This window comes from Vipera berus (assembly GCF_964194415.1).
Source record: "Vipera berus genome assembly, chromosome: 1".
Lineage (NCBI taxonomy): Eukaryota > Metazoa > Chordata > Lepidosauria > Squamata > Viperidae > Vipera > Vipera berus.
In genome coordinates this window covers 143,239,417-143,259,868 of record NC_138202.1, presented here as the reverse complement: position 1 = coordinate 143,259,868, position 20,452 = coordinate 143,239,417, and the positions used below count along the sequence as shown (strand labels likewise).

The 20,452-nt window shown below is 37.7% G+C and overlaps 1 protein-coding gene across 1 annotated transcript in view; it reads left to right on the top strand.

The window, feature by feature from the left end:
* GTDC1 (glycosyltransferase like domain containing 1) overlaps positions 1-20,452 on the top strand; it is a 258,670-nt gene that overhangs the window by 55,435 nt on the left and 182,783 nt on the right. Inside the window, exon 3 of the mRNA XM_081328161.1 lies at positions 603-738. Coding sequence (XP_081184287.1) covers positions 603-738 — 136 coding nt within the window. The remainder of the gene's footprint in view (positions 1-602; positions 739-20,452) is intronic.

Sequence of the window (20,452 nt, the reverse complement as noted above, 5' to 3'; positions counted from 1 at the left end):
ACTTTACAAAGAGCACAAAAATGTTTTAGTTATATCCATCCTCATCCAATTTTAAAATTTTAACCTTACATGAACCATCTCTGGGTACAGTGATAATAGTTAAGAAAATGCTTGTGGTGCTTCCTTCTTTGCATATGCTTGGATGTCTATTGTGCTCATTTCTATCCTTCAATACATCTATAAAACTACATCAGGGTTTTTCTCAACTTCAGCAACTTTAAGATGCCTGGACTTCAACTCCCAAAATTTCTCAACCAGCCTGCTGACTGAGGAATTCTGGGAATTGAAATCCACTACTCTTAAAGTTGGTGAGGTTGATGTAGTTGTAAACCATGCTTGTCATGGAATAGCCTTATCCATGCCCTCTCTAGGATCAAGAGAGGATTACGAGAAGAACATTTCCACACAGAAATAGATACAGTCTTTAATGTTTTAATATATTACAGTACTTTTACACACGACATAATGGAAGCAATTTAATGCAACTGATGATATATTCTTGGAATTAAATAAATGTAGTAGAGAAACACTTTACTGTTGGAAAGTGAAGAACGGATCACATGGTCACAGCTGGAACAAATGTAAAACATTCATTGTTATAGGCGGCATTTCCCGATTCGTCAAATGACATCATTGCTACCCTTTTGAGAAAGAAAATTAATGTTCATGGATTGTGCCTTTTCATAACAGATAAAGAAGAAGAAAAAAAATCACAGGAACAAGCAGCTGAACAAGCAGGTACAATCTTTTAGTACGATGTAGAACAAGCAGCATAAAAAGTTAGAGGAAATATATAATACAGTCTTTTCCCATTTGGTGCCTTGGAGGCATTTTGGGACACTTACTCTAGAATTCTTAACAAGTGTCAAAAATGACTGCAGATTTCAGAAATTCATTTACAGGTCCAAACATATTTGGGACCAGAATCAACATGATTATTCCTAGTGACATCTGCAGTAAACCACAAATCTGTCACATTGCCACGAGGAAATAAGTTTTGCTCTAGTTTGAGACAAGGGGTGGAACCTGAAACAAGCCTGTTTAACCTTCCCAAATCAGCCAACAGGCGTTGGAGCTGCTTCTGAGCTGTTGCGTGGAAGATCTTATTCCATAATACTTACTTTTATTCCTAAATTGATACCACGATTTACTCATTTTTTATGAAGCATTATAAAAATCTAAATACCAAGGGTTGAACGTATAAAATTGCAGTAATTTATAAGACACTTGCAAAAGCTATCCTCATATGTTACTGGAACTTATATTGATACGAACATGCCACTGGGAATATGATAGAAACTATTATCCACTGTGAAAACTATGGAAAACTAAAACTAGAAATAACAGGTATTAATTGCACTTTAATATAAGGGAAAACTTTCTAGCTGTAAGAACTGTAAAAGATGCCTTCTACCACTGAAGGTTTACAAAGAGGCTAGAAAGCACCTCTCAAAGGTAGTATAATTGACTTTCATGCCTATTGTAGAACTCTAGATTGCTCATGGTCCCTTCCAACTCTAGAACTCTATGATTTGATGTTAAAAGAACACACTCATAGCCCATAGACCAGGGGTAGGCAACCTCGGCTCTTTTATGACTCGTGGACTTCAACTCCCAGAATTCCTGAGCCAGCCAAGCTGGCTCAGGAATTCTGAGAGTTGAAGTCCACGAGTCATAAAAGAGCCGAGGTTGCCTACCCCTGCCATAGACTAACAGGGATTGAAGTCAGTACAAATCAGATCCTCAGGAAAGAAATCTAAATCTAAATCTTACTTTTAAAGATGGATTATATGGTAAAATAGTTTTTATGTGATGTTTTTATGCTGGGTTGGTTATTGCTCGCTAACCAGAGTTTTCTAACTGAGCAGTTAAATATATATATATATATATATATATATATATATATATATATATATATATATATATATATATATATATATATATATATATATATATATATATATATATATATGTATATATATATATATATATGTATATATGTATATATATATATATATATATATATATATATATATATATATATATATATATATATATATATATATATATATATATATATATATATATATATATATATATATATATGGGGTATGCTGAGAGTTCATAGGGACACAGGCTCTAGAATCTGTGGGCATTTCTGGATGAATCTTATCTCTGGGAAAGGTGAGGATGAAATGTCTAATAAAGCCTGGGAAAGCCAGGTAGAAACCTGGGCTGCTGAAAAGGAGACGCCTCAGCCCAGGAAAGGGGGAAGCCTGAGACTCAGAGCCACTCCACCTTAATGACGCCGAGTATAAGTTGAACTAGAGAATTGCTTTGACAGGTTCTATTACATTACCCTACTGGCAACAAGGATCTTTCCAGAAAGCCAAGGAGTTCTTGTTTCTTGAGTTTGGCAACCTTGCCGATAAGAGGTTTCTCAGCAAATGTTAAAAGTCTATCCTGATTATATTAAAATGAAATTGAGCAAGATAGAGTGCGATTGAAACATTTGGGTATACATATTTATATTGGACAATACTCGTAGTAATGTTTCGAATTCAATCAAATCTGCTTTAAATTGTCATGTAAGTAGTGTGTGGGTTCATTCCAACAGCTATAATAAAAGTCACCGTCCAAGCAAATATAATGGGTAAGAAAATATGCTGCCTTATGTTGCGTCCACTAGCTCAGAGGTCACCCACTTTGTGTGGGTTGGCAGACTGGAGGAAAAGGGAGGGGGAAGCATTTTACATGCGTGCGTGCATGTGCATGGGACCGCGAGCAAGTGCGCACCGCAAACGGGGTGGGGCTAGCACCTATGTGATACTTATTAGCCCTACCCCATTCTTGCGTTGCGCAGCACCTTGTTTCTGTGCCCCGCGGCATGGCAGTGGCCATTTTTGCACCTTGCAGTATGGCGGTGGCCCATTTTTGTGCCCCGTGGCATGACGCCACGCCGTATTTGCACCCTGCAGCACAGGTGGCCCTTTTCCGCCTGTGGTGCGTCGTCCATTTTTGCACCTTGCAGCGCTGCAGCGGCCCATTTTTGTGTCACACAGTGGGGCTTTGTCCCATTTTCATGCCCCAAGGCGCGTCGTCATCCCATTTTTGTGCCCTGAGGTGCACAGTGTCATCCCATTTTTGTGTCCCATGGTGCAGCATCCTGTTTTTGCGCCCTGCAGCCGTGGCACTAGCACAAGTCGGGATGTGCACGCACACGCACTGGCCAGCCTGTCCCACGGCCTGGCGGCCAGCACACCACAAAACACTACCGGCCCACGGCCCACAGGTTAGGGACCCATCCACTAGCCCATTTAGTCTAAAATGGTCCATTCTTGACTGGCCACAGTTCTCCAGATACTCAGGCTAAATTCTTTCCAAATTTTCCCCACACTTGTTACCTGGAATTGCTAATGACTGAATGAGGGCCATAGCAGATTCATAGCATGTACTCTATTATGGAATCTTGGCCTGTTTGGGTTGTTTTGAAAGATAAGTAGAAACCAAGTCAGTTCAACCATAAAGATGTGATAAGGCTTATTTTTAAGAGTATAGTATGCTAAAAGAAAGTCTTAATGACTCAGAGCCTGAAAGGCAGACAAATTCAGGTAGTCCTCAACTTACAGTCTTTCATTTAGTCACTGTTCAAAGTAACAGCAGCACTAAAAAAAAGGGCCTTATGATCGTTTTTCAAACATGCGACCATTACAGCCTCCCACCAAAATTTGGAGGCTTGACAATTGGCTTATATTTATGATGGTTGCAATGTCCCTGTGTTCTGTGATCACCTTTTGTGAACTTCTGACAAGTAAAGTCAGTGGGAAGTCAGATTCAGTTAACAGCCATGTTACTAACTTAATGACTGCAGTGATTCACAACTATGACAAGAAAGGTCATAAAATGGGGCAAAACTCATTTAACAACCACTGTCTTGCTTAGCAATTTTGGGCTCAGTTGTGGTCATAAGTAGACTATCTGTAAAGAGCTGGTAGTGAGAATAAAAGAATGAAAAAGAGGATCTTCACTGGAAACATCGATCAGTGATGAGGTTGCTGGAAATTATTTCCTTCTCTCCCTGCCCCCCCCCCTTTTTTCTTGTACGGTATTATTATGCTATCTATCATGCTTGATTATTGGAAGAATTGTTATTGTGAAGTGTATTGGGCACTTTTAAAAGAACTAAAAAGTTACTGTTGTACTTGACTTACAGCCACAACTGGAACCAGAACATCCTTTGCTAAGCAGTGTGATCAATGAGTGAATCGTGCCCTATTTTATGGCCTTTTTTGTTGTGATTGTTAAACAAATCTGGCTTCTCCTATTTACTTTGCTTATTAGAACTAGAAGGATGGTTAACAAATGACAATTGCATTGCTGGTTGCCAAGAGCCCAAATTTTGATCACATGACAGCAGGGATAGAAAAATTTTATACACTCAAGATATGTGACTTATTGGTCTGTAATTTAGTTTTTTTTAATAATATTTATAATTTGCCTTCAACCAAGCAATAAACATTTTTTCCCCAGAAGAGTCCGACATTTGTTAATGTGATGGAGAAAGTTAAGAATAATGGTTGCTTGGCAGCTTTTAGATTTTAAAAGTTATTGTTGTTGTTGTTGTTGTTAGTTGCGAAGTCGTGTCCGACCCATCGCGACCCTATGGACAATGTTCCTCCAGGCTTTCCTGTCCTCTGCCATCTTCTGGAGTCCATTTAAGCTCACACCTACTGCTTCAGTGACTCCATCCAGCCACCTCATTCTCTGTCGTCCCCTTCTTCTATTGCCCTCAATCTTTCCCAGCATTAGGCTCTTCTCCAGTGAGTCCTTCCTCCTCATTAGGTGGCCAAAGTATTTGAGTTTTAGCTTCAGGATCTGGCCTTCTAAAGAGCAGTCAGGGTTGATCTCCTCTAGGACTGACCGGTTTGATCGCCTTGCAGTCCAAGGGACTCGCAGGAGTCTTCTCCAGCACCAGAGTTCAAAGGCCTCAATTCTTTTGCGCTCAGCCTTTCTTATGGTCCAACTTTCACTGCCATACATTGCAACTGGGAAGACCATAGCCTTGACTATACGCACTTTTGTTGACAGGGTGATGTCTCTGCTTTTTAGTGTGCTGTCTAGATTTGCCATGGCTTTCCTCCCGAGGAGCAAGCGTCTTTTAATTTCTTGACTACAGTACCCATCTGCAGTGATCTTGGAGCCCAGGAAAATAAAATCTGTCACTACCTCCATTTCTTCCCCATCTATTTGCCAGGAATTGAGAGGGCCGGATGCCATGATCTTGGTTTTCTTAATGTTTAGTTTCAACCCAAGTTTTGCACTCTCCTTCTTCACTCGCAACAAGAGACTCTTCAGTTCCTCTTCACTTTCTGCCATTAGAGTGGTATCATCTGCATATCTTAGGTTGTTGATATTTCTTCCAGCAATCTTAATTCCAACTTTTGATTCATCTAGCCCTGCCTTTCTCATGATGTGCTCTGCATATAAGTTAAATAGGCAAGGCGACAGTATACAGCCTTGCCGGACTCCTTTCCCAATTTGGAACCAATCAGTGGTTCCGTGTCCAGTTCTCACTGTTGCTTCTTGGCCCGCATATAGGTTTCTCAAGAGACAAATAAGATGTTCTGGTACTCCCATCTCTTTAAGAACTTGCCACAGTTTGTTATGATCCACACAATCAAAGGCTTTAGCATAGTCAATGAAGCAGAAGTAGATGTTTTTCTGGAACTCTCTAGCTTTCTCCATGATCCAGCGTATGTTGGCTATTTGATCTCTAGTTCCTCTGCCTCTTCGAAATCCTGCCTGTACTTCTGGTAGTTCTCGATCCACATACTGCTGGAGTCTAGCTTGTAGGATTTTAAGCATAACTTTACTAGCATGAGAAATGAGTGCAATGGTGCGATAGTTTGAACATTCTTTGGCACTGCCTTTCTTTGGAATTGGAATGTAAACTGATCTTTTCCAATCCTGTGGCCACTGTTGAGTTTTCCAAATTTGCTGGCAAATTGAGTGTAGCACTTTTACTGCATCGTCTTTTAAGATTTTGAATAGCTCAGCTGGAATACTGTCACCTCCACTAGCTTTGTTGTTGCTCAGCTTTTCTAAGGCCCACTTCACTTCACATTCTAGGATGTCTGGCTCGAGGTCAGTGACCACCTCATTGTGATTATCAGGGATAAAAGTTATTAATTACCCTTAATTGTTTTCATGAAGAAGTATTTAACAGTTGCCTATCTCAAAGGGATAATGTGAGTTTTTTAATATAATGGATGCAATATTCCTTCATTTTTTTGTCTAAAAATAGATAAACTATTATAAAACAAGGAAGAGTAAAAACATGATAGTTAAAGAATGCAACAAATATGTCCTATTTGTTCATTTGAAAATGAAGTGGTTCATAGCCAATTAGTTAAAATCAATGTGGACATTTTTTATTCTGTTGCACATTTTTCCTATTTGGGAACAGCAAGATAAGAAAGATTTCATTCAGAAGATGCTGTTTTATGTTTAAACTGCAACAGTGGATCAATGTTTTTCTATAACCTTAACAATAATACAAATTCCTTCTTGGATAACCAAGATAAAACAAGGCATTTTTCTGTACCTAAGTCTTGCGCTTCAGGTTTTCATACTTCCAAGACACTAATGTTAGGATGAAATGCTTTGGGATAATAAGTTAACAAGTTAAGGTCTGTCAAAGACATCAAATGGTTATGTCTGAGTCTCTGAGATATATATATATATATATATATTTGCTTCTGTTCTATTGTGTCTGGTTCTCAAATTCTGCTTGGACAGTCCTTGCAATTTTCTTGGCAAGATTTTTCAGAAATGGTTTGTACCTCCTGCCTAGGGCTGAGAGAAACCGACTGGCCCAAGATCATCCGCTGGCTTTGTGCCCAAGGCAGGATTAGAAGTTATGGTCTCCCTGTTTTTAGCCTGATGACTTAACTTATAGTAAACTTGCTCTCATGTGAGATATACCCAATATATAAACAAATCGTTTCTAAAACTAATGCCTGATTGTTCAATCAGACAACACATTACAACCACAAACTTAATAATGCAGGCATGTAAGCTGTGTTCCTCTTCTTGCTGGCCCAAATTATTCACCCTCAACTTTTTATTTATTCTCGTTTTGAAAATATGTATTATGAATTACGTATTGAGAAAAAGCAAACAGTATCTCACCTTTAGAGACCAGTAAAATTCATTCCTTCCTTCCTTCTGTTTCAGAGGACAGAATTACTCAATTCTTCATTCCTACAAAACATGCTAGTAGGCATGATCTTGTTGTTCTAAGTATTAGCACATCTCATTCAGTGGGAACAACTGGAAAATGTGAAAAATCTTCCTTGATGTTGGCTCATCTGTATAAGAAGAACTTGCTGTGCTAGCATTGAGCATGTTCTCTCCAATCCCATTCCCCCAACTTCTACCACTTTTTTTGTTGAAGGTCAGGATTACTTTTTGTACCCATGGTTTGACATGAACTTCATAGCCATGTATAAAATAACAATTTGAATACTCATATTTGCTATTTGCAATAAGAATAACACTCAAGTTTAAACCAACTACACAGGATATAGTCTGTTTTCAAGAGCTAATGTAGCAATACAAGTATTTTCCATAATTTCTAAAATTCTCATTATTTACTCTGATCTTAGCAATGAATATAGGCAAAATATTTGCCTGAAATTCATCTGTGGCTTATGTCTATTTGGCTATAAGACAGCAATTTTGATAAATTATATATTATTTGCTTAATGAAAATGTTTAGTATAGTATCATTAATCACACAGCAAACTTTAATTAGAAGTGCTGGTGGTGTTAGATACCACTTCTGAAAATTTTTTGAAGACTCAGTGTTTTACTAATTTTTTGCAATAACAATATTCAATGCAACAAACAATAAAGTTGTTATATTACAACTTAAACACTAATAGTTTATTTCTACCTCAAGTATCCCTATCATCTTGGAAGAAGTCTTTTTCCTGCTGTTTTGCAAATATTGTGCCTGTTGTGGTACATCATGATTGCTTAAAAGGAGATTTCTTACTTTGTCTTTGATGGATCCAGATTTAAATCCACACAAATGGAATAGCAGGACATTCCTGCCAGCTTCTCCACAAAATAGTACATACTGGGAATAAGGCAAGTTATGGTGTTCAAAACTGAAAGGGGAGACGGATCCGCTAAAATCAGATGGAGATTCCTTTGCTGAGCAGATAGACAGTAGCATGTTGCAAAAGAAAGTCCAGTCCCTCCATTGCCTGCTTCTAAATATGGATCTAATTTATTATTTTTATTATATGCACATTATGCAGACTGAAAAGTAATCTTGTATTAATCAACTGAAATTATTTATGTGTAACCTTGAATAACACTTCCATGTGCATCAGCATGTGCCTTTGGTTTATTGCTTCTAACTCAAAAGATCACACTTTGGATCTTGGACTTAAAATGGAAGGTATTTTATTTTAGATGAATTATAGGTAAATTTTTAAATAATCCCATGTTTAATAATCACTAAATCCCTTGAATTAAATCCCTTTAATTCCCTAAATCCCTTTGGACATTCTGTCTCATCATACCATACTGTGACAATACTGTTCTGTTAGGTTTGTATTTTATAACGGTTTTGGATATATTAGTGCCAGTGGTCATTATGAGATGCCGCAAGGCACCTGGCAAATATTACAGGGGTCAGCAACATGTCAGCTGTGTTTGCAAATAACCAAAAATGCATGGCAGATTCTGCATTGATCGTCCAGAAGCAGGCATCTAGGATGGGCTAATGCACAGGATATGGAGAATGCTTCAGCAGATTCAGCTTTGTGTGTCTCTTCTTTTTAGTGATTGTAAATAGACTTTTCAAGAAATTGTTATTCACAGCTTGATAAATTAAAATTATGTATAGATATTTATTTGACTAGTATAAGGTAATGCATTTTAAAAATTATGTTAAATTTTCCATGCCATATTGCTAAGACACAATCCTATATGTAGAAATATATCAAATCAGATCAGAGAGTGGCAAATTCAAAGGACTACTCAAGTTTTTATACAGGGGATTATTGTCCTTTTCCCCCCAAGTAGGAAACAGTGAACGATGGTGCATAATCAGAGTTCTTTACCACAGGAAGTAGCTTTATTGAATGATTCAAGTGCCAAAGCATTTTGGCATGTCTCTTTTCTCCATTAGGTTGCTTCTCAAGGTCATGATTGACCAGTTCTAATGTTATCATTTTTACTCACAGCTTATCAATACGTGTAAGCTTTGTTTACATCATTTGTACAAATGGAATGTATTAAGAATATGTTGGTTTATAAATTGAATGTACTTTGACACAGTGCTGTGCTTGATTATTTATATTTATATTATTTATTTATATTTCAAATTTTTATAACACCCATCTCCCTGAAAGAAAGAATCTGGGCAGTATAAAATAAAACACACATATAAAGCAATATACAAATTGAAATGTTAAAATTTTGAGTTAACTCTATTAAAAATTGATTGACAAAGGCAAGGGGAGGGTCTCATTGCTATTATGTTGCTATTTAGTTATTGTGAATATATGTATGTATGTATGTATGTATGTATGTATGTATGTATGTATGTATGTTAAGTGTTTGTTAAGTATTTTAGAATACCTTGCTAGGCCCCAAACACGGAACAAATCTTATTGCCTGCTTCAGCCTAACCCAAGGCCACAGGCTGTAGTCACAACAGTGTCAGCTTATATTTGTGTAAATTTTTGGATTGCTAACAAAGAATTAAATATATATATATCCCTAATAACCATAAAAATGCGAATCCTGGGCATATCTGTATGGCAGTATAAAATTCTCAAACTCCGGGAAGAATATAAAACAGCTGTTTTTCTATATAAAACAGTTGCATATGGCCAGCAGTGGCCACTCATTTGAGTTCATGGGGACGAAGGCTATCACCCAGGACACCTCCAAAGGAAGCCGGCTGCTTAGGGAAGCCTGGCTCTCAGACGCATACTCGATCAACTGGCACATAGAGCTACCACCAGCTTATCAAGCATTGAAAGCGTATGAAGAGCAATCCAAAATGCTGATTACATTTAGAAGGAGAGGGGCCAAGGAGGATGGCAGCCACGCTACCCATGTGGGGGAAAGGAAGCCGGACACGCGATAACCCGTCGAGGCCAGGAGAAGGGAACAGGTGAGGAGTGAGTCTGTAATACCTCCGGACAGCCGGACGTGGAGGGGGTGGGGAGAGAGTGGACCGCATCCAGTGTATTCATGTATGGACGGAGAACGACTAGAAAGAGCAGAATCAATCGGACGAAGAGAGGGGAAGCAGGAACAACAGGGAGGCGAAGCAAACATACGGGTATGCCCAACCCGAAGTCCGGAGGGCATTTGACAGATCAGTGGGGGCAGAGCGACGCAGGGACCCCTGGAGGAAGAACAACAAACGGAGGAGGATGGCGCGACCCATAGAAAGGAGAGGCAAGATGAACAACAGCTGACTGAATAACTTTAGACAAAGTGTTTTTATCCTCACAAAATTTGGATTTTACTTGTGTTTGCACAGTGTTTGCTGTTGATAGATCAGGATTGCACAGTAGATTTTGTTCAAATTAATAATGAATTACTAATGTATAACATGTCAGTTAGTCTATGTAATTTAGCTGTACATAAGGGTTTCAACTAAGGTGGTATTTTTAGTAGAACCTGAAGCCCTGGGATGAATTTTAATATTAGTGTTTTTTTTAAGAGTCCTGAAGCAGCAACTACGAGCCAATGGTTCTCTCAGAGTGGAGTGATGTCTAATTTACCATACCATGGAATTAGGTAGATCTGGGAAATATACTGTGTGTATGAAAAATACTGCTAGAGGCACATTGTGGAAATATTCTCTCAGAGAACAGCATTCTCTGTCTCTGCTTTTGGCCCAGTAATACTTTTTTTCTTGCACAAAAACAGAAGTTGGAATGAGTTCCTCAGTGCTGAGTACCAGTTAGGGTTAATTCTTAATAGAACATTGCCAGAAAGTAATAGTGAAAGTTTTCAGTGCCTAGAGGTCAAAATCCATTCTAAAAAGAGTTTGGGTGTAGAGGTTAGGAACTATTGATCTACTTTGCAGATTGCTAACTGGAGGCATTTTAGTTCTAACAACTGCCTTTGTTAGGATTGGTGAAATTCTTGAGGCTTTTTTGTTCTTCTTTAATTGTCCAAGAATGTGAATAGGCATCCAGAGAGATTATTACATGTTAAATCGGGGGTCAGTAATGCTAACTAGAGCAAAAGGATTTTTGTTGACTGTGTATTGTTTATGTGTTGCTGGAATATATTGCTAGATATCCAAATTAACAAACTGGTTTTAATAAATTAGCAGTATTGCCTAAGTTGTTTTTGGCCTTTCCTCTGTTGCTTGTGCATGGGACATAGACAAATACTGCCAATATTACATTCATAAACAAGGCAAGCTGTTGTCTGCGTGGCACTCGTAGCTACTAGCATTGACTATAAAGTCATGGTCAATCAGCTTGTAATATTCTGGAATGCTAAAGGCTTTGGGGCAAGTTCTGATAGGTCTACAGCTGTTTATCATATCTCTGCCAACCTCAGCAACCTAAACTATTTTTTCAAATAAAAAAAAAGTATGCTTTAGAAACTGTTACAATGATCTTCCAAGTTTCATTAGCACAAATAGTTAAAGTGATAACACAGGAATTGCTTTATTTATTTTGAAATATTTTATTTCAAAAAATTGGCCAATTCAAATTAGCACACTTTTTGTGTAGAATTTGTGTATTTTAATACAAGGTTTAATTAACCTAGAGTTATAGCTTCTGTACCCATGACCTTCATTTAATCAGGCCTATTCCCGTAGAAGTAGTCATACTTTATTAAGAAGGGCTTTCTTTGAGGTAATTGTGCACAGGATTAGGTTGAGAGTTCAGTTTTATTGATTTTACTATGGATAATTTGTTGTATGTATTAAATTCTTTAAATCAATTGAGCATTCTTGGATCGTGCCCTCTTTATAACAATAATTAGCAATATCTTAATTGGGCAGATATTAAGATCTAGTGGAAATATTGCAAAACGCAATAGTTGGTTCCAAAATGAATATGAGGCTATTATTACTAGGCTGATTCTTTTTCTATAATAGGGAAGTAGTTACTAATAACATCTTCTCCTGTCATGTTTAAAATAACTCAGGGTGGTTAGGGAACTAATAGGTGTGGTAATGGGAGATGTAACACTATTTTTAATCAAACCTCTTTCATCCAGTTAAATCTAATGTGAGCTGCTGAGGTCATAGAAATTGATAATCTCACACTCTTATGACTTGAAAACAAGATTCTTTGAGAGGCAGGCTTATTCTGAGCGATATCCAGAGTATTATTCCATCATCATTGTAAGCGGGCTTTGGAAACTTTGAATTTAACCACTTATGCTTTATTTTATACTAAATAATTAATATTAATATTGGACATAAGAAATGCAGAAATACATGACATAAAACTATGCTATTCTAAAATGAATATCCTGTTCGGTTTTGAATCCTGACAGGATAATATGATGTGACTATTTCATTAAATGAGGTCCTCGCTTAACCACCTAAGTAACCCTGAATTTACAAAAGCAACTGCGTCTGCCAGGATTGCTATTGTGGAACAATGGAGTGATGACCACATTGTTTAGTAAATTCCACTTCCACTTGTTGTTGTAACTCAATAATTACCTCTATATCTTTTTTCTTTCTTTCAAAACCTTGTGGTTTATAACTGCAGCATTAAACCAGAGTCATAAGCAATTTGTATTGGGCATTTTCAGTGATGGCATGTAATTATAGCTCCAGATAGAAGCATTTCTTTAAAGCTAGTGTTCCCAATATTGCTCAGATCATGCTGGAGAAAGTTATTTATGTGGTTACTAAGTGTCAATACTAACTTGATAGCTCATAAAAAGTCCAAATGTACATTTATATGCATGTGTAAACGCTAACAGAAATACTTTGGCTAACCCAATCCTGTAATTTAAAAACAGTTTGTTTTACAGTAAGAAGTTATGAAGACTGTTGGTATATGCATAGTTAAAAAAGAAGAAGCTTTGCTATACAGGTTTATAATGTAGCTATTCTGCATGTGAATTAATAATCTTCCTTTAAGGATTTATACCATTGTTCCTTCTGTTCCAAAGATTTTGAAGTATATCACTGTTTAAATATGTAAAACTCCAAAAGGCTTGTGCTGAAAGTATTTTATGGATTAATTGTCTCTGGGAGATTTTTTTTATGTCATAAATTTCAATTTCAGTTTATCATTCAACAATTGAATATATTTGTGTTTTCAAAAATCACACGGCTTCTTTATCATTGTATAAAATGCTTAATCTGTGTGTGGATGTGTTGTCTTCAGTATTGTGTTTATCTTATAAAATCCACCGTATTCATACAATTAAGAGTTTTCTGTCCTGAAAATATGCAAGTTGTGAGCATATTCAGTGCTTGTCTGTCTCCTAACTAACATTTTTTGTTATGTGATATTCTTTAGAATGCAGTTTTAAAATATATATTTGAATGCAACCATGGTTATCTACTCTATTCAACTACCTATATTCCTTTATACCGGGAGGAAAACAAAACTTCTAAATCAAAGCACACAATAAACTTAGCTTAGTTGGGCTCATATTCAGATATGAACTCTTGGTAATCTGATTCCATATAAATCTCCCAAAAATAACATGATAACATGAATTGCAGAGGTTTCCTATTTTAAATTAGTGACTGTAATAGGAGAGAAACACATCCTTGCCAATACTTTGCATGCAAATTTTCGATAAAAAATACTAATAAAGGGAAATTATTTAAGAACCTATATTTTTTTAGAAAGCATTTCAATATACTGTATTTAAAGGCTCTAAATAATGTATTTCAAGGTTTTCAAGCAATACATGCTCTGTATAGTACATACTGTAGTGTAAACAGAAAAAAAATGATACCTCGCTATCTTAAATAAGTGAGAAACAAAGTTGATAGGGAAGGCACAAACACAGAAGAGAACTGGAGACAAAGATATTGAATTTATGTTGTCAATTGATTTGAGCGATGGCTGCTCATTTGGATGATCAGGTTCCAGCTTCATAGTGAAAGGAAAAGGGAAAAATGTGAATACATTTTACCATGAGTAAATAATGCCTTTTATGGTATATATGTACGTATTTTGCCATCTGACATTCCTTTTCAGAGAACAGCTCACAGGAACGTTTAATGCAGCATTACTACTGCTTTCCTCAGCACTGTTTACAAATGTGCCGTCTGTTCTTCAGTTGATGGGTGCATTGAATACTTGATGAATTTCAGTCCTTCTAAAGTTTATCTGATTCGGGCATTCTGTAATGACACAAGACAGATAGAGAGTTCCTTTGATTCAAGGCTGATTTTTGCTTTAGATTGAGTTACAAGGGTGAAGTTACTTCCTTCAACCTAAGATTTTATTTGTTTAAAGGATGAGTCCAAGGTACGAGGGCAGGGTCTTGGTATAGAATAACTGTCCCCAAACTGGTACCCTTCAGATATGTTGGAATTAAAGTCCGTAGGAGTTTAAAGGAGGCCTGAAGTAAGGGGGCAGAAATTATGTTAATGATTTAAGGTGAATTGTTTTTGTGCTGCTTTTCTACAAACTGATAGGCTCTTCCATCCCCAAGATAATTAGAGGATTAATGAGGCTGACATATAATTGAATTAGACCTGTTTTATTTTGTCCAACAGTGTCCACCCTAGCATTCTTTCAGACATGAGATTCTTTAGTTCAAAACATTCATTTCAGAGACCAATTCTTTATACTTGGCCATGTATTTTTGCAGTGTGATCCTGCTGCTGCAACTCACCTTGTCAGATTGCATCCCATTAAATGAAGACAATTATCGGTAGTAACCAAACTTGATGTCCTTCAGATGATTTCCAGTCATCTCCAGCCAACACGTCCAATGGCAAAGGAATAGTGGAAGAGTACTCTAAACTACTATGGCAAAATCTCTTAGGGGTTCAAACGGGCTTTTCTTAGTCTGTACAAAAAAATGGCCAAGATTTGAATAGGCATTTTTCTACTGCAACTTTGTGACTTTTCCGTGCTTCTCTCCCTATTCACAGGTATAATTAGGAAGCCTTTGTTATTTTTATTCAAACCCAAGACATTGAATATCTAAGTAATGAGGGCATGAAATCAAACAGATAATTCACTTGTTCAGTCACATATATGTTGAAGTCTACCCATTGACATTTGTATGTGTGGAGCCTTTTCATAAATTTCTATATCATGAGCACAGGAAACTTTAGAAGCACTGCTAAAATACATGTTAGCAGCAATTTGCATATAATGTGAGCATAAAAAGAATTTCAATACCTCCTCAAAAAATGGGTTCCCTTCTCCTATTTAATCCAACTCCCTAAAGTGTATATTATGTTTATCTTTGTATATAAAACAATAGGGGTTTTACTTTTATAAATAGTATTTCATAGAATTTTTTTAAAGATGCAGTTGAGGCATTTATTTTTATTAACTATGTTTTCCAGAATATAAGCATTGTTATATGAAATTATTTTAGTGGTTATTAAATGACTTGTTCTCCCTCTCTTCTCCATCACATTTTAATTTATTTTGTAATAATCACATTTTGTTTAAAATGTACTGGTTAAGGAAGGCACAGGAGGAATACAAATAGACAAATGTGACCATATTAATGCCATAAGTTCCCATTCTGATATGATCATAGGTATGGAATTTTGCTTCGGATTCTCCCCTTTCTTTCCTAGCATGGCAATGTGTGTTTCGATCAACAAAGGTTGTAATGTGATCCAAATGTTTACATGCCTAAATTTCCTTTAGTCAGGGACTAAAGTTATTGAGCTAAGCATGTCGTAGATTTCATGGTAGAACAAGTTTCTTATGTGAAGGCTTTTAACCATTGTGGAAACTATATATTCTGTTCCCTATAACTAAAGAACTCCGTAGTTAATAAATATGCATTTAAATATTTAAGTGTTTAAATATTGAATAGTCTGAGGTTTGGATGATTGCTAAATTATTTTATCAGAAGAACTTTGAAATTTGACATGTATCTTTCATTGCCCTTTTTGTCAACATTGCCTGCTGATTTGACAAAGCTAGGTTGACACCCATGAAAACGTACATCTAAAAGAACAAGCGTATCTTCTTAATAAACTCCTGAGAAACTGAATGAGAGTATTATGCTTGTTTGTTTATCCCTAACTTTTAAAACATAAAAGAGTTATTATTACGTTTGAAGTTCTTGCAAGTTGGAGATGCTAATTAGTGTTTGCTGCTCTTTACATATTTCAGCAACATGTAGAAATTTTGAATCATGTAGATTGAATTTAATCTTTTATAAAACTTCAAGATTTTTTTTTAAATTAAATGATCAAATTTGTTCCAGGAAATTTAAATTAAGGCATTCTGGATGCTACCAGTGAAATAATTACATATATGCAGTTACTTAAAGTTAGAATCATCTAGTTTGCAATGGGGTTATTGTAGGGGAGGAACATTATTATTGTTATTTGCATCTGGGAATTTTAGTTCTATTTTATTTAATCTCTAAAATGTTGTAAACTTGATTTTGCCTGAAATATTGGCTAGTTGTGCGTTTTCACCAACATTTCCTGTCTTCTCAATAACAAGACAGGAGAGATGGTAATGCTTACTGAAGATTTCCTAATCTGAGTCATTTTTGAGGAACTGGAATTAAAAGCAAACTGCTTTCATTTATCAAAATACTGTTATGTTTTTGTTGTTTGCTGAGTTGCTCACATCTGTTTGAGCATCATAGTTCTTAGTAACATGCATCCTGAGGGGGGAAAACAACTATGATGTAATGTAGATTGGTGAATTTGTCAAGCTACATGGTGATGCACTCCTGAGAATGGAATCAAACCATTAGTACATCATGCAGAATTATTGGTTCCAAAGAGACACCCTTGAGAGATGAAGTCTTGTAATGAGAAAGTGGCAACGGTTGTTCTAGTACTTGTTGTTTTCTTTGAAATGGCTAAAATACCTGAAATGATTTATACCCAATTGAGCTTTGCATTCCATCTGGTAGGGTAAATGTTCTCAAGCCATTTATCATCAGTGTCTTTTCCAGATCTCAGAGGACTACATGGTATATATTTACCTTAACTTGGCTAGGTCAAAGGAAATAAAATAAGAAAGCAAGAATAATTTATGATGGCGGTGTTGATAGCAAAAGGTAGAAACTGAACGGCTGACATGATTTTTACATTTTTTTTTAATCCTTCTGCCATTTATAGCTAGTAAAATATTTATTGCTTAACTACTTAACTGTGTGGTTTTCAAAAATATAATAATCAAGATAACTGTGGAAAAAATACAAGACCTAATCTGTGTGGGTTTATATTACTCCTGAGAATTGATATGGATTGGGAATGGAATGGGTAAATGGACTTCTGTCCTCTTTTATGATTAGCCATGCCTAAGATTGTAAGATCAGACATCTGATCTTGAGCTTGCCTTTTAAAACATAGTTCTGTAACAGTGTAATTTGTAGCTGAGGTGGCATTCTAAAGATAGTTGGCCACAGAGTGTGAAGCCTTTGGAATGTTCTTCTTGAAAACTGGGAGGACCTACTTAAGCTTTTGCATGTCTTTCTAGACTTATACTCTATACTATCAATAGTTTGTGAATGTGGAACCTCTGTTGCACTTGCTGGTAGTTTTGACTAGGATTGATTATTTTATACCAAACTCTTCATTTTTATTTCATTAATCATGCACGATGTGGATTTAAATCTATGTAGTGGGTATGTTTCAATCTGCATTTTCTTCAAGGAACTCAAAGCAGTATACATTGTTCTCTCTTTTACCCTTCCAAAACACTGAGAATGGTTGGTTTGTGCAAATTGACAAGATTGTGATTTGTTTATTCTTTTTTTTTAAAAAAAAAGTAACAATGTCTTTTTAGGAAAATGCCTCTAAAATAGGGAAAACCGATGCAGTTCATCACCAAAGTGTGTGTGTGTGTGTGTGTATGTGCATGTTGTCCATCTTCCCTCTATAGCTATCATTTATCTATTAATCACATTTGTAAGTTGCACACTCAGAACAATTTTGAGTTTAATATAAAAAATCGGTATGATAATCAAAATCGTGAAAATGGACAGGACAAAAGATGTTCAAAGAGAGGTACAGTAAGAACGGAAGCATCCCACCACGGTTCTACACTGTACCTTAGCTCAACACTTAAGCCTGGATTACACTTCTTTATCTCTGCAGGTCAGGGAATGTACGCATCTGTCATTTGGGGATGGCTGCATAGTTGTTGCATTTACATTTGTGCAAATGTAACATTCTGGCTAGTGGGCGCTCAAACAACAAAGCACAGAACAGAAAGTTGGATTAACAAATCAGCCTGCAGGATGTGTACCTCCACAACCCGCAGTTGGGATTTGGGAGGTCTGCGTGTTGGCCTGTCTGCAGCAATCTGCAGCCTATGCTTACCCTTCAACCCCTTTGCAGCATAGATATCCAGCAATGCCTACATACAATTGTGGGTAGCTCTAAACCAGGGGTTCCCAAACAGGGGTGCTTGCACCCCCTGGGGGTACAAGACGATATACCAGGGGGTGCGAAAACTTGGCTTTTCAAAATTATAGTGTATATGCGTAATTCGTTGCCGATATTTTGAACTTTTGTAAGGCAGGGCTTTTCAACCTTTTCACCCATTGTACCACTTTTAGGATAAGGCAGTGTCCGAGTACCACCAGTCACCCAGCAAGGTGTCAAAAACTTGACCAAAAAGAAAAAAGGAAAAAAAAATGATAAACTACAGGTAATCCTCGACTTACAACAATTCACTTAGTGACTGTTCAAAGTTACGATGGCACTGAAAAAAGTGACTTATGACCATTTTTCACACTTATGACCGTTGCAGCATCCCCAGGGTCATGTAATTTACATTTGGATGCTTGGCAATCAATTCATATTTATGATGGTCACATTGTTCCAGGGTCATGTGATCGCCTTTTGCAGCCTTCTGACAAGCAAAGTTAGTGGGGAAACCAGATTCATTTAACAACCATGTTACTAATTTAATTTCTCTCTCTCCCTCTTTCTCTCCCTCTCTCTCCCCCTCTCTTTCTCTCTCTCCCTCTCTCTATTTCTCTCTTTCCCTCTCTCTATTTCTACCTCTTTCTCTTCCTCTATTTCCCTCTCTCTCTCTTTCTTTCTCCTCTCTTCCTCTCTTTCTCTCCCTCTCTCTCTTTCTCTTTCCCTCTCTATTTTTCCCTTTCTGTCTCTCCCTATATTTCCCTCCCTCTTTCTCCTTCTCTCTCTCTCCCTCTTTCTCTCCCTCCTTCTCTCCCTCTCTATTTCTCTCTCCCTCTATTTCTTTTTTCCCTCCCTCCCTATTTCTTTCTCCCTCTCTCCCTCTCTCTCTATTTCTCTCCCTCTCTTTCTCTCTCTTTCCCTCTCTCCATTTCTCTCTCCCTCCCTCTCTCCCATTGTCCCTTCTTTCCTTCCTTTCTTCCTTCCCTCCCTCTTTGTCCTTTCCTCCTTCCCTCCCTCCCATTGTCATTTTTTCCTTCCTTCCTTCCAAATCCATTTTTACCAAGAAACCTGATGCCCACTTAACTCTTTATGAAGCACCGGAGGAAAGTTGGGGAAGATCTATCAACGATACTTGGACGTTGCTAGCTCATTTAATAAGCTTTATTCCAGCAACAGAAACACCTCCTATTCGCTCAGAGTCGATCCACGCATGCCAAAAATGCTGCTGTGGACCGTGGGGCAGGAAGGCGCCTTTCACACGGGAGGGATGGAAGACACACCAAAGAGCCCTTCGCCCCGCTCGCCTTCTGCAGACGCAGCTCGGTTTCAGCTTGCCGTGCTGCAAGAAAAAGCAAGCTGAAACCAAGCGAGGGAGATTGCAGCAGCGCGAGATCGGCGTTTCTCTTGCAGCAAGGCAAGCTGAAACCGAGTGAGGGAGATTACAGCAGCACGAGATCGGCATGCGCCGATTCACGTTCCTGGCTTTCCCCTTTGCGTTGCACATCAGGAAAAGGAGAATCTCTCGAGCCCCGAGATGGAGGCAACATGAGGGCCGTGAGGGGTATCACAAGCTCACGGGGGGGGGAGGAAAAGAAGATGGACGCGAGTGGACGCAAACACCTACCTGAGTGGATGGCTCTGTCCCCTTCAGGCTCGTGCTTGCTTCTGGGGGAAGGACGACACGGTTGCTGCACAGTGAGTCCCATTGGAGGGCGGGGCCTCACTCTGCACCTGTGCTCTTCGCGTGGCCTGGTAGGTTCCTGCATCAGCATGTTTTCCGGCAGCAAGTAAGCTGGGAAGGAGCAGGGGGGAGGTGGGGGGAGGAAGGCGACGGCGCGTACCACCAGCCAGGTGCTCACGTACCACCAGTGGTACGCG